We start from the raw sequence: 14,480 nt of genomic DNA on the forward strand, positions 1-14,480 counted from the left end.
ATATATTGGGGGTTGACTATCAACTTCCTGTATTGTGTTTGTCTTTAGAGTTTGAAAGGCTTATCTACATATGGTCTTTATATTAAAAGAAAATAAATTTTATAGTAAAATAATCACATTTATTTAATGTAAAATTTTGCTAAAAATTATAATATTATATACATATCTTATAATATATATATTTAATAAATTAGCAATATATTAATATTGCGATCAACTATCTTTTATCACAGCGAATGAGTAACCTGCGCCAGCACCGACGAGGACGCCAATAGATTTATTTGAAAGCAGCACAAATTCCGGCTTCAAAACGTTCTTCACGTTTCCGTTACCACAGTTTCCATGCTCATTCCAGCCCCAGCATAATATCGTCCCATTATCTAATATTAAATTATTATACATTATAAATGCACACCAAAAAATATTTCTTTTAATATTTAACCACATTACATTCTTTAAAATATATATTTCTAAAGCTTCAAAAAACTCATCTATTTTTTTTTTTTGTTTAATAAGAGGAAAAACAAGAGTGTGTGTCTTAATTGTAAAACCAATTATTCGACATGTATTATCTTCTATTTTTAGTATACGCAATTGAAAAAGTATTTGCGTTTATATTTATTGTATCTACTAATTTACCCGCTAAGGCAACGTTGTGTTCTGATCCAACCGAAAGTTGAGTGATTTTTGGGATTCCTTCAATACACTGAAGTCTTTCTTCTATGGATATTTCATTTTGTGAATTCGATAAAGGGCGGCCCAACTGACCATAATCATTTCTCCCCCATGAAAAAACAGTACCATCTAAAATCATACAGTACGTTTAACATATTGTGTGTGTGTGTGTGTATATATATTTTATATTAATTATAAAGCAAATTCAGTTCAATTACTGCTCAAGATATTGATGTGACTCCATCCTGTGTGGATTTGTATTGGCGCTTTAAGTCGCGCATCGGAAAACGGAATACACTTAGGTTGCGATAATCGCATTTTAGAAGATGTTTTGGGATAGAAACCCAATTGCCCATGCTTGTTATCACCAAAAACATATGTATTGTAAGTATTCTTTTGATTTTTTGTTACGACGATAGTATAATATGGACCGCATGCCATGTTTTCTATGTTTCCCTGAATTGACAATTCTGGAACTGTTAATACTCTCCATTGATTCTTTCAATTAAATGGAAATATTTTTATTTCCTTATTGTATAATGCTATTCAATAAGCTAGCTACCAACAATATAAATTGCGAAGAATGCAATATATAATAGACAATAAAACCGAGAAATAAATATATAATAAAAATAAATAAAAAAATATGTTAAAAAATTGTTTAAAAAAACATTTGCGTAGTTTTTTAACGCTTTGTCCTTATTAAATTTTTAGAATTCCTTAATTTGCATATTTTTTATAGAATAAAAATGTCATACCTTTGGTAAATGTACTTAGAAGAGTATAAGGCTCCATAGTTTCTGAATTAATTAAACCCAATTGTCCTCTGTTATTTGCTCCGCAGATATAAAGCTCATGATTTTCCGTCACTACGGCGGTATGTCGCAACCCCATCGAAACATGTTTGATCTTTTCATTGATCAAGATTCTGCGGGGATACGATATAGAAGAAAAAACTGCAGGATCTAAACCCAATTGTCCATAACGATTAGAGCCCCATACGTATAACTCGCCGTCCTTCGTTAACGCTGCAGAACTATCCCATCCACAGCATACATCAGTCACTACTTGATGCTCAAGAGCGCATATTCTTTGAAATGTTAAAATGTTTCTCTGCTTAATGTTATTGTGTCCAGTTTGTCCCTTGTCGTTCAACCCACAAGAATAAACGCGTCCGTCAGAATCCAAAATCAGTGTGTGTCCAGCACCACCAACAATTTTTTTTATAGCTTCAGGTCTTAAGGAACATTTTGATAAATCGACTTTGTTGCCTAAGATGCTTTGCTCCGATAATACACCTTGCCCTAATTGGCCATGGGAATTTGCACCCTGCAAAAGAAGTTCGTAAGATTAGTTTGGGATTTTGAAAGGCGCTAAAGACTTATACAATTTTATAAGTTTGTTCTAAATTTTTTACAAATTTATTGTCTTAATTTATTTAATCATAAAATGTTGAAAATTGACTGTACAGTTTATTTTTTATATTTCAATTCTATATCAAAGAAGCATTTATTTTGGATATGTTTCATACATATCGTTTTTTTTTTATTTTAAGATTATAAAATTTCAAATCAAACTTTCAAACTTCAAAATATCATCCATATATTGACCAAAAATAAAAATATATAACATTCAAAATAATCAATTTTAAATCAAAGGTGGATTTACAGTTTAGAATTGCACATATATTGGTAGCTAGAGTAAAAAATCTATACTTTATTTTTAAAAATACAAGTAAATAACGATATTCGTTTATATGAAGAGTTTGAAGGAACATACATAAAAACTAAGAATTTTAGATATATTTGAATTTTATGAGGTTAACAAGCCCAAATATACCTCTAGTAATGTCCAGGGAATCGCTCCTCTATTTGTCTTATATATGTATAAAGTATTATAATTATCAACTTCTGATTTGAACTTTAACAACAAAAATTGGTAATGCATATCTACTTGTATATATTAGATTCGATTTGATCATTGCATGCAATATATAAACATACTTTGAAAACAATCAGTTTTTTTATAAATAAAAAATTTGAACATGTACACAGTTGTCTTACCCATGAAATCAAATAATATGTAGACATAACCAGATAATGTTCTCTATTGTGTTTTTTTTTTTAGGATTCAGAATAAACGTTTTATTTCTTTTTCTTGTTGTACTAATTTTTGGATTTCTACGTTTCACGTTAAAACACACAGTACTGTATATTTTTAGATTTCTCTATTTACACAATCATTATCATGGACAAAATATTGCAATACTGACAACCTTACGAAAATTACATGGATGCAATAAGGCTGCTATACATGAATTAATTTAAGTGCAAAAGCATAACATCAGCATTATAATTGACAAAATTTCTATTAAATAATGCTATCACGTTATTTAGTAATCTTTATATTGAAAATTTTTCAGTTCTATGTTTATATTATGTTAATGTGTGTAAATAATTTCATGTATAGCAGCCTTAATATGCATCAAATTTTTTGTTGGCAACGCTCATATATATATAACGTGAATGTGATGTGATGATGATATTGTAAACAAAACGTGTAGCGGCACATTAATTAAACAAAACTTTATTCCTAGAAATTTGTAATATTATGTGAAATACAATTGTTCTAAGAAATAACGTGACATAGAAATATTGAGAGGAGCAAAATGCAAGAATCTGTAAAGTTTAATTTGAAAGAGGCTAAATCGGATCTTCTACATGCAATAAATGAATGTTCTCAGCGCGGTTTATTGAATACTACTAAGTGGTATGCATATTTTTGCCCAAATAAACGTATTACTCATCTTTTACACGTTTTCGGATAATTTTGGGATTTAATGTACATATGTTCTAGGTTAGCAGAATTAAACTACTCCTTAAAAAATATAAAACTGGATGTACATGATTTAACTGCAGATATCAAGTCAGAGATATGCGAGGAAGAGGATATTTATGTTTTATCTAAAACTTACTTTGACTTGAAGGAGTATGACAGAGCAGCTTATTTCACAAAGGATTGTGCAACTCCAAAAGTTAGATTTTTACATTTGTATTCGCGTTACTTATCAGGGGAGAAGAAAAAAATAGATGATATGACAGATGTGCCACCAGATCCTTTGAAGAATGATAATTTAAAACTGCTTTGTGCTGATCTAAGAAAAGACCATTTGGCATCAAAGTTAGATGGCTTCGGGTTATATCTTTTTGGTGTGACTTTAAAGAAATTGCAACTTATGAGAGAGGCGATAGATGTTTTAGTAGAATCTATACATAAGGAACCCATGCATTGGGGCGCATGGTTAGAATTGGCTGCATTAATCACAGATAGGGAAAAACTAGAGAGTCTATGTTTGCCGAATCATTGGATGAAATATTTCTTTATGGCACATATGTATTTAGAACTACAGCTTATAGATGAAGGTTTAGCATTATACTGTCAATTGCAGTCAATGGGTTTTCAGAAAAATTGTTATGTACTAGCGCAAACTGCAATTGCAACACATTATAGAAGAGGTAAGTTAAAAAATCTAATGTAGATTTACAAAAATTAATTTTCTATCTATTTCAGATGTTGATAATGCTATAGAAACCTTTAAAAAAATAATAGAAGAAGATCCTTATTGCCTTGATAATATGGATACATATTCAAATCTCCTTTATGTAAAAGAGATGAAAGTTGAATTGGCATATTTGGCACATAGAGCTACTGATATAGATAAATATAGATTAGAAACTTGTTGTATAGTAGGTGAGTATTAATTACATCTTTGTAAGAAGATATAAATGTATCAATATTGTAGTTAAAAAAATATATATATGATAAAAATCAATATCTTTTTTAGGAAATTATTACAGTTTAAGAGCCGATCATCCAAAAGCAGTGATGTATTTCCATAGAGCATTAAAAATAAATCCGCAGTATTTGTCGGGTTGGACGTTACTAGGTCATGAATTTATGGAAATGAAGAATACCAATGGTGCCATCCATAGCTATAGACAGGCAATTGGTAAAATTTTTAAATGTTTTCTCTTCGCATCAGTAATATATGTATACTTTTTCTATATTAATTTCCACGTTAATTTCTCAGAGGTAAATAGACGGGATTATAGAGCATGGTATGGTTTGGGTCAGACATACGAGATCTTGAAAATGCCGTTTTACGGACTTTATTATTACAAACAAGCTCAGGTTTTAAGACCTCATGATAGCAGAATGATTCTAGCTTTGGGTGAAGCATATGAGAAGCAGGATAAAATTCAAGATGCACTCAAATGTTATTACAAGGCATGCAACGTGGGTGATATAGAAGGAATGGCGCTCTTCAAGTTAGCAACGTACGTATCAAACATGTGGTACTAAAAATCACATATATTGTCTACTAAAATTCTACTTTTATATAGATTATATGAAAAATTAGGAGAAGACGAACAAGCAGTGGGAGCTTACACAGATTTTGTAGCAGATGAATTTCGAAATATTGATAAATCGGACTTGATTCACGCGTACAAATATCTCATACACTATCATATAAAGAGGGAACACTTGGATCAAGCTAATCACTTTGCACAAAAATGCCTTCAATTTGACGAAACCAAAGAGGAAGCTTGGGGATTATTAAGAACAATTACAGAGAAAAGAACCATCAGATTAGGAGAAACTTTCATGATGGTAAATAAAAATTTTTTTTTCACAGTAGTCGGCAAACTGATGCAAATTTTATTAATTATTTTAGGTGGATGATATGAATGAAACAGATCCTGTAATGGAGCAAAGAGCGCAAGCGGATGCAACACCTGGAAGTCAACTATCACCAATGAATCTTTCATCTACACCTACGCCGTAAAAAAAAATATTCATACACTGTCTCGCAATTTTAACACTTGTAATTTGTATATAAAAATCAAGTATTCAATATTGTATTATATATTTTTGTAATATTAATGTATTTTTTCCTAAGACATAATGTAAGAAAAATATAATGCTTGCTTTTCCAGAATTTTGAGCACAAATGTATATAAAATTATCATCAGTTATACGCATAGTCAAATACAAATTGGGATAATTATACAAAATATAAAATTAATATTAAATTAATATATGTCGATATATTGAGAGAGACGCTTTATTTTATGTTTATAGCGTAATGGAACAGATTTTTAATAAACGTTTCTTATCAATTTATTTTTATTGATTATATTTTGTCATTGTATTAAAAATATGTTTTTGCTATTTCGTAGTATGTATAAACTTAAATTAATTTCTATCGTTATAAAATGCAATCGATTACCACATGAAACATTAATTCGCATTCGGATATTGTTTCTTGGGCGTGTTGTTATTTATCAATGTTCCCTGTAAAAGCATAATACGTATTTAATTAAATATCTGCATATCATTGCTTTTACATATTTTTAATTATTGTTATAATTTATTTTTTGAAAATTATTCAATAAATCGATGTTTATATTTACTTCGTCATCAGATTTATCAAGATGATTTCTTGTTTCTCTGAATCTCTGAATGATTCGTTCGTGTGGGGATGTTGCGACAAGTTGTCGTGGATAATGATAGTCTTTTCTTGCAGGTGTTAAGCCTAGAAAAAAACAATAAGTTAATTTAGCTCTATGAAACATTTACAGTACTACTTATATATATTCTATTCTCAGCTATATTTATGTATGTTATATTTTTTCTATTATCTACTCTTATGTATATTTTATTTTATATATTAACCATTTTTAGCTATATTAAACATTTTCAGAAATAAAAATCGAAGATTTACCTGTTGGTGTGTCACGCCGTAGGTCCTCGAGAAGGAATTTTCCAATTCTTTCTTGCATCGAATGCAATTGCGTAGTTGTTTTTCCATTCCAATCAGATAAATTTTCCTCCTGATTTCTGATTTTGTCACTTTGTTCTGTGGATAGTTGTAGATTTTTCTTTTTAAATTCTTCCACAAGTTTTTTATGATCTTCACTTCCTTGTATCATTATGTCATAGATATTCTATAAAATAAATTATTAAGTATACTATACATATATATCTATATATCTATACATATATGTATTTCAAAACAGTAATTTTAATAATATATAACAGAAATTTACTTTGACTGATTCAACAGCAAAAGAATTATTTTCTTTGAACTTTTGCTGCATTTGCTTTGTATTATCTTCGATGTATTGTATGTTTAGCTCTAATACGTCGCAATGAGATTTTAAGTCAGTTTCAAGTTCATCGATCAAATTATGGCTTTGTGTTCCAATCTGTTCAGCTATCGTCCAATTCTATTAAAACAGAAAAATTAACATATATTATTCTTTGTATTTTTCACGGTATTTAATCATTTGACAATTAATAGAAAGTTAATATTACCTTTTCCATGCCAGATCCAACATCATTTTTCAATATATCTATATCACTCTGAATTTTCTGTCGCAGTTCCTCATTTCTTGCAACATTTTGGTTGCAATTCTCGAGAACATTGTTACTTGTACTGTCACAAACTTCACTAACGTGATTTAAAGTAGTGTATGCGGTAGAATAATTCTCAGTTACGTTTTCATTCAACTTTTTATATTGTAACCATAGATCTTCGAATGACTATTCAAAATAAATACAATATTATATAATATAAATACAAATATTAAATAAAAATAAGGAAGGCATATAATTTGTAAGTAATATTAAAATTAAAAAAATTTTTTAATACTAATTTAATAAAATAAAAAAAATAGCATTAGAATTAATATTGAATCATGACTATACCTTCTTGAATTGTTCTTGTTCCTTCATTACTTTACTATCACCTTCACAAACAGCTTGCACATTCTGTTTTATTTCAGTTATAGTTTTATACAAATTATCACGTTCTTGTATTCTATGGTCACGAAGTTGTCTTATTGATTGATTTGTGTATGTTGATATCTTATCAAACTTCTGAGATACATCTTCATTTAAGCAACGTAAATTCTTTACAATTTCCGAAATATTAACGTGTACTAAATCATGTATTTTTGATGTTATTTGTACGGACATGTCATTCAAAAATTTACATTCACGTTTAGTCAAGTCAGTTGAATGCTCCATTTCTGTATACAACCATTGTTGATATTCTTTGTGCTAAAAAATAAAGAAATTTGTTATTTGTTTCATTATTGATTTTTTTCATATATATGCGAAAAACTCACCCAGTCATTTATATTCTTTGTAAATTCATCTATTACTAACTTTTCTTTATTAACAATATTATTTGACATATAATCGATCATTGAACATGTATCCTTTTTAAATAATTCCATTCGTGTATCTATAATAAAAATAAAATATATATTTCACGATCTATCCAAGTGTATACTACATAATTTTTACTTACCATTGTCATTTTTAAGAGAAGTATAAAATTGCAAACATTCCTGTGTGCGAGTTGCAACATTATTTTCCACATCTTGAAACTGTTTTGCAATGTTACTTCGGAATTGATGACTAAGATGTTCATTTTCCTGTTCTAGTTGTCTATAGAGATATATTTTAAATGCATTTTAAAATGGTTGTAATTATAAAATAATATAGTAACGTCTTTATTATAAATTATAAAATATAAAATGATATAAAATGAAATGCAATCTACCTCTTATGAGAAATTTTATCGTGAAGCTTATTTACATCAGTTGTTGCTGTATCAGCAATATTCAACAGCGTTTGCGCTTGTGACAAAAGTTGCTTCTCTGTAGATGCGTGTTTTTCCACTAAATGACATTGTTCTTCTTTTTCACGTTCTGTCATTTGTAAAAGTACAGTAGTTGATTGTAAAGCATGAACAGTAGTTTCTAATTCTTCCTTGGTTTCATGTAAGTGAGTAGTCTGCTCTATATGCTTTGCTTGTAATTCATTGAATATTTGCTAATTGAAAATAAAAGGTTTAGAATAGTATAAATTATTACAATTACATTATATTATAAATGTATGTAAATTAATGACAGTATATGTACCTCCTTGGACTCCATAGTTTCTTTAAGTACTCTAATAAAATTGATTTTTTCTTCAATTTCCTTAGTTTGGTTTTCGATCAACGCTTGTATTTCATTATAATTTTCTTGTGCCAAATATACACCATTCCGTTCACGCGCTGCTAATAAATCTCTTCTAAGTCTCTCAATTTCTTCTGTATATTCCTTAAGTAATGCTTTTTTAGATAGTTTTTGATTGATTTCTGGACGATTAGTGATATGTTTGGCACGATGAGCATAATCTAGTGTCGATAATGTTTCTTCAAGATTTATGCTTGCTGGAGATACTGTTGCAATAATTGACGTTTTTGTACGTCCACCTAACGATTCTTGCAGAAGTCTTGTTAGTTTTGATTCTCTGTAAACGACATAAAATAATAGTTAATTTTTATTTGATTATAAGATTTTTTAGTTATATTTTTGTTTATAAAATTATATTCCTATGTAAATTTCCATTACCGATATGGTATGTGAGGTGCTCTCTCAACAAGTGATGTTATAACTCGTCCAAGAGTTAATAATGATTGATTGATACTTCCAGCTTCTCTTGCTCTCCTGTCAACTGCGCCAGATCTTCCAACATTTTCACTTCCAGCTAAATCCACTAAATTTAATTTTCCAGTTTTTAGAAGTTCTTCTCCATCCACATTATTTTCTTTTATATGAATAGTAATTGAAAATACTGTATGGGAACGACTAAAATAAAAAAATATTATAAGTAGTACAGAATCAATTTCAAAAAATCAATGATTAGAATATAACTTTATAATTGAAGATAACAACCTTGAATGAGCATTCATTAAAGTTGCAGCTGTTTGTCTTTTTTCTGATCCCTTTTCTAAGATCTTGTAAACTTCATTTTTATTGTGTACAGTTACTTCTTCTAATCCATGAATAATCACAGAACCTTTTTTTGTAGAATCTTCATATAGCCTATAATCATGAATATAATAATATTTAAGTTGAAATGTAAAAGAGTAAAAAGTGCCAATGCCAGTTCATGCAAAAACATGTATTGAAATGAAATGAATAAATGTTTCAGCCTGTCATCAGGTCTTCTTCGGTGTCAATAATAATATTTAAATAAATGCAATTTTTTCAAAATACATAAACGCACGCAATTTTACAGCATATAATATTAACAGATTGTTAGATAGGCTGCACGAAAACGGTAATAAACGAAATCAAACATTTTGCATACCGAAGAAGGCCTAATGACAGACTGAAACATTTGTTTATTTCATTTCAATACATGTTTTTGCACAAACAATTAACATTAACTCTTTTTGCTTCTTTAGATTTCAATTTTTATATTTAATTATTGAAGCCTTTATAATATCCATCTTATTATTATAAGAATACAGTAATACATTACCTTATTTTGGATGCATCATCATTAGGTGACAGCAAATCAAATAATTCTTCATTATACAATTCGAGAAAACTCACTCGTATTGTATATTCTTGTGATTCCAACAAACGTAACTCATCAAATAAATGACTTAATGCACGTGGTATAATTCCAGCTGTTGTATCCTATATGTATATATAAAGTTAAACAAGCACATATATCTAATGTTGCAAATATATATATATATATGACACATTGTGTAATAAGTTCTTAAATATACTTCTTTAAATATACTCTAATAAAATTTTTTTATTTTATACATTTGTATTTTAAATGCATTTTAAAATGATTGTAATTATAAAATAATATAGTAACGTCTTTATTATAAATTATAAAACGTACTATCATTTGCATTTTTCAATCTTATTCATAACTTGATATTCAAGACTGCTCTTAATTGTTTTTCTTGTACAAATAAATATTAAAACTGTCATGCTAAAACTATATATATTACTAAGCCATATATATTTTCTTATGTATGTTATATTTACTATGACAACAAATATTATTTTATAGAATGTAACTCACACTTTGCCAATGCATTTTTGGGTCATTGCTAAAACCTTCCATGGTGAATGTTTTCCCAGTTCCAGTTTGTCCATAAGCAAAAACTGTACAATTATATCCAGCCAATACTTCCTCAAGTAATGGGCTAACAACTGCATTATATACATCTATCTATAAAATATAAATATATTATTTTTTTCTAAATGATATATTAAGTGTTGTAATTTTAATCTTTTATTTAAAAAATGTTAATCTCTACCTGCTTTGAAGAAGGTCCAAATACTTTATCAAATGTAAATTTTTTCGTATGATTGCCTTGTATTTTTTCATGTACTATTACTTCTTTATTAGATGGTAATTCCAATACTGAGCTTGATTTTCCAATTTTCTCAAAGTTATTTATTGGCCTATTAAAAAAGAAATTGTTGAAAAAGAAACAAAATACTATAAAGAAAATCATAAGTTATTAAAATTATTGAAATAGAGATTAATATTATATAATATATATATATATATATAATTTGTGTTTATACATAACTAGTTATTCATATAATTTTTATTTATATACAATAAAAAAATTAAGCTTTATATATAAAAGAAATAAAAGATTAGATAAGAAGATTTAATATATTTCTCAAAATGCGTTAAAATTCAATATCTTTTTTTAAAAAAGTAAAATAACATCTCAAATAATTATTGTCGCTTACCTGACACGCACAAAAACTTGTATATGCTGATTTTTATCCTTCTTTAAATTGCGCATATCACTCATTTTGGATGATTTCTTGTAATTCACTAATTTTTATTATAACACAGCTAGACACAGTTACAATATATGATTTTACTTTTATAAACGACAGCGCGTTCTATCTCGTATTCATTTACTGTTTATAAACGTTACACGACTGAAGTTAGGTCACAGTATCCGTTGAAGAATTTAAATCGAGATGTTTCGCGTGATCGCCACTAGATGATGAAATACGTCATTTCAATCAGCCAATCGGAATAGAAGATAGTGCTGCTGTATATTCATGTAAACCATGCATAAATTTTAAATCTGTTTATTTTATGGCGTTTTCGACTGGGATGCATCATTGAGCTTTATAATATACTGGAACGAGTTTTGGTCATCATATTACTAAAAACTACTGCAACGGTTGGTTATTTTTAGTCACGTGAGGTCTTCTAACGCTGAAATTGAACGTCGAGCAACAGCGTGAAAAGGCACCTTTATAGAATTCAATGCGATGCATCAGCATTATGGCAGTGTCTAGTAACTTTTAACTAGTGGCTAGTCACTATACGTCAAACGTAGTGGTTGGTCACATGACGCTGCTACATTAGAGGAAAGAGGAGAGCAAACCAATCGAACACAGAAAACTGAAAAAGAACGCACCATTCGAAAACGCTATTTGATTTGCATTTTACTTTTTTATTCTTATACATAATATCTTAAAGCTATTTTCTTCTTAGATACATCAGTAAATGCAATTTTATTTAAGTACAAAATAATTATAAATTAAATATATGTGTTTGATAATATGCTAACTCAGCGATGCTTTCTTTTATATCATCTAAAGCTCTGTGTTTTAATGCCTTTCGTGGTGTAGATCTATATACACTTCGATTCCATCTTCTGAAAATAGTAAAAATTTACTTGTATAACCATTACTTTATTATAATCTTAAATATTTATTGCACAATAAATTGCTACTAATTTTGTTTATATTTTGCAAAAACGTAACATTAGCATTACTGTTTATTTCTAAGGAAGAAGAAATTGATTATACCTGGTAAGTTCCTTGATTGTACTAACATCGATAATTCTGTAGTGTAGGTAATTATTAATTAATGGCATATATTTATACAAGAACAAACGATCCATATAAACTGAATTTCCTGCCAATGGACATACACCTTTAGGAATATACTTTTCTAAAAATTTGAGTACTAATTTTTCAGCATCTTCCAATGATAATGTACTTAAGCGAGATTCATTGGTTAATCCAGTCTAAAATTGTGTATATATAGATATATATAATTATAACTGATATATCAATTCATAAATGAAAAAAATATCTAGAAAATATTTATATCAATCACATAAAGTAAAATTGACAAGATTACCTTTTCATGGTGTTCTTTAGACCATGAATCCATATTATTTAATATCGTATCCGATTGATGTATTATAATATTTAATTCTTCACTAATAATCTTTAATGTCATATCTGTTACAACACAAGCAATTTCTAATATATGATGTTTCTCTATATCAAGCCCAGTCATCTGTAAAAATATATCAGAATTAATTTACATTTTAAAATCACAGTGGCCAAACATTTAAAAGTTAATTACTATTGAAAATATAAGTATTTCTACATCAAAATCAAATGTTTCTTATGTTTTTCTCAACCAATGTCCAACCACATATTAACAAAACAGTTATTATATTATTTAATATTTATAAATATGAAATCTAAAAAATCTATATTATATCATGCATATCTGACATTATTTGCAAATATTTGACAAATTATCAATTATAATTTTGGTTTTATTTCTGTCAAGTAAATTTTAATCTTTATTATATATACAAAAATATGAGATTATTATTTTGATAGAAAAAATTATATTTTTAGTAATGATTAATTCATAAATGTCTGATCAACTAAGATATTTACTTTACCTCCATATCAATCCAAACAATATGATTATTACTGTTAGATGTCATTCTGTTATCCACAATGTTTAAAAATGATATAACATGAACCTAAATAAAATTTACATAAAATTAATCATATAAATTATATGAATAAAATAATTTTAAGAAAAATTAATATATCTTTGCACTCAGTTTTGTATAATATTTAAATTATACGTCTTAAGCCTGCGGTATATAGTACTATTTTTCGTATTATAACTAATGATGGAATTCAAACTATCTCAAATCATCTTAAGTTAAAGATTGAAAGCCAAAAAGTCTCAACGTATTTTACAAAACTGTTATTGAAAGTCTTGAATGCTTGAATATGTTGGATATTTTGAATAATATACACATACATATACATACATACATATACATATACATACATATATACACAACATTTTCAGTTGAAACAAGATCTTGCAAGATGTTTTGATTTTTTATTTTCGGTCGTTCTTGGCTTGTTTAAAAACTTGTTTTGCAAATAGAAATCTTGAAATCCCATTACTAGTTCTAGCGTTTTTAACTAAACAAATCAATCTGAGAGCGATTAAACGCAATTTACCATAAACTCACATCTACCTAGAATATTTTTCTTTTATTATTTATTAAAAACTTACCGAAAGACGAGTGAATTTTATATTTGTTCCTCTTTTTCAGGTTATAAAATTTTGGTTGAACACAGTTCAGGTTTTTATTATATCATTAGCAATCCACGACAGATCCAATTTTGGTTTTATCTCATATCAGTAATGATCATTATCGCTCCCTGATTGATCTAAATTTTTTCAGGCAAAAATGCTATTAATTTTGCTAAAAGATCCTTTACGAGCTGTTTCACTGCTATGCCACTGTACTGTTACGACAGGACGCTACTGATTTTGACCACTTATGTGTAAAGCCTATATCTACCTTGCCATATGTATATGTAACAATTTTGTGCATTAATGAATAAATACATGTTATATTTCCTTTTTCAAAAGGATGCATGATATATAATGCAAGGCATACAAATAAATTTTAATAGTTTTGATATGCATTTTATTTTGAAACAAATTATTTACTCAATATTAGATTTGAAGCACAGCAATAAAACAATAATAATCGCACACCAACCGTGTGAAGCGTTAAAATCGATCGTTGTGTGCTTGGTTTTTACAATTTTTGT

General features: G+C 28.0%; 4 protein-coding genes across 6 annotated transcripts; 1 reads left to right on the top strand and 3 right to left on the bottom strand.

Moving 5' to 3' along the window:
* Positions 1–97: 97 nt before the first annotated feature.
* Positions 98–2,956, bottom strand: LOC105676373 (secretion-regulating guanine nucleotide exchange factor-like). Of its 2 annotated transcripts, none has more exons than XM_012374202.2 (5): positions 2,739–2,956; positions 1,434–2,004; positions 894–1,151; positions 640–804; positions 98–380 (listed from the first exon to the last, which is right to left on the bottom strand). In XM_012374202.2, the coding sequence occupies exons 1-5, from the start codon at positions 2,763–2,765 to the stop codon at positions 214–216; spliced, it is 1,188 nt and encodes a 395-aa protein (XP_012229625.2). In that variant the 5' UTR covers positions 2,766–2,956; the 3' UTR covers positions 98–213. The 2 variants fall into 2 exon arrangements, with proteins under 2 accessions (XP_012229625.2, XP_012229617.2); XM_012374194.2 differs by lacking the exon at positions 2,739–2,956 and adding an exon at positions 2,515–2,671.
* Positions 2,957–3,146: 190 nt separating this feature from the next.
* Cdc23 (cell division cycle protein 23) lies at positions 3,147–5,674 on the top strand. The gene is made up of 7 exons (XM_012373471.2): positions 3,147–3,444; positions 3,532–4,190; positions 4,246–4,425; positions 4,520–4,684; positions 4,766–5,012; positions 5,079–5,346; positions 5,411–5,674. The coding sequence occupies exons 1-7, from the start codon at positions 3,344–3,346 to the stop codon at positions 5,519–5,521; spliced, it is 1,731 nt and encodes a 576-aa protein (XP_012228894.2). The 5' UTR covers positions 3,147–3,343; the 3' UTR covers positions 5,522–5,674.
* Positions 5,675–5,855: 181 nt separating this feature from the next.
* On the bottom strand, positions 5,856–11,521 carry LOC105676417 (kinesin-like protein Klp61F). The gene is made up of 16 exons (XM_067354694.1): positions 11,313–11,521; positions 10,865–11,012; positions 10,627–10,776; positions 10,063–10,223; positions 9,471–9,620; positions 9,147–9,383; positions 8,670–9,045; positions 8,309–8,580; positions 8,054–8,193; positions 7,869–7,987; positions 7,447–7,800; positions 7,054–7,281; positions 6,786–6,965; positions 6,461–6,683; positions 6,150–6,271; positions 5,856–6,030 (listed from the first exon to the last, which is right to left on the bottom strand). The coding sequence occupies exons 1-16, from the start codon at positions 11,375–11,377 to the stop codon at positions 5,977–5,979; spliced, it is 2,979 nt and encodes a 992-aa protein (XP_067210795.1). The 5' UTR covers positions 11,378–11,521; the 3' UTR covers positions 5,856–5,976.
* A 495-nt stretch (positions 11,522–12,016) lies between these two features.
* LOC105676138 (probable oligoribonuclease) lies at positions 12,017–14,409 on the bottom strand. 2 transcript variants are annotated; one of them, XM_067354731.1, is made up of 5 exons: positions 13,933–14,409; positions 13,295–13,378; positions 12,733–12,894; positions 12,396–12,616; positions 12,017–12,241 (listed from the first exon to the last, which is right to left on the bottom strand). In XM_067354731.1, the coding sequence occupies exons 2-5, from the start codon at positions 13,337–13,339 to the stop codon at positions 12,118–12,120; spliced, it is 552 nt and encodes a 183-aa protein (XP_067210832.1). In that variant the 5' UTR covers positions 13,340–13,378; positions 13,933–14,409; the 3' UTR covers positions 12,017–12,117. The 2 variants fall into 2 exon arrangements, with proteins under 2 accessions (XP_067210832.1, XP_067210831.1); XM_067354730.1 differs by lacking the exon at positions 13,933–14,409 and adding an exon at positions 13,699–13,863.
* Positions 14,410–14,480: the final 71 nt, after the last annotated feature.

This window comes from Linepithema humile, chromosome 5 (genome assembly GCF_040581485.1).
Source record: "Linepithema humile isolate Giens D197 chromosome 5, Lhum_UNIL_v1.0, whole genome shotgun sequence".
In the NCBI taxonomy this organism is placed as follows: domain Eukaryota; kingdom Metazoa; phylum Arthropoda; class Insecta; order Hymenoptera; family Formicidae; genus Linepithema; species Linepithema humile.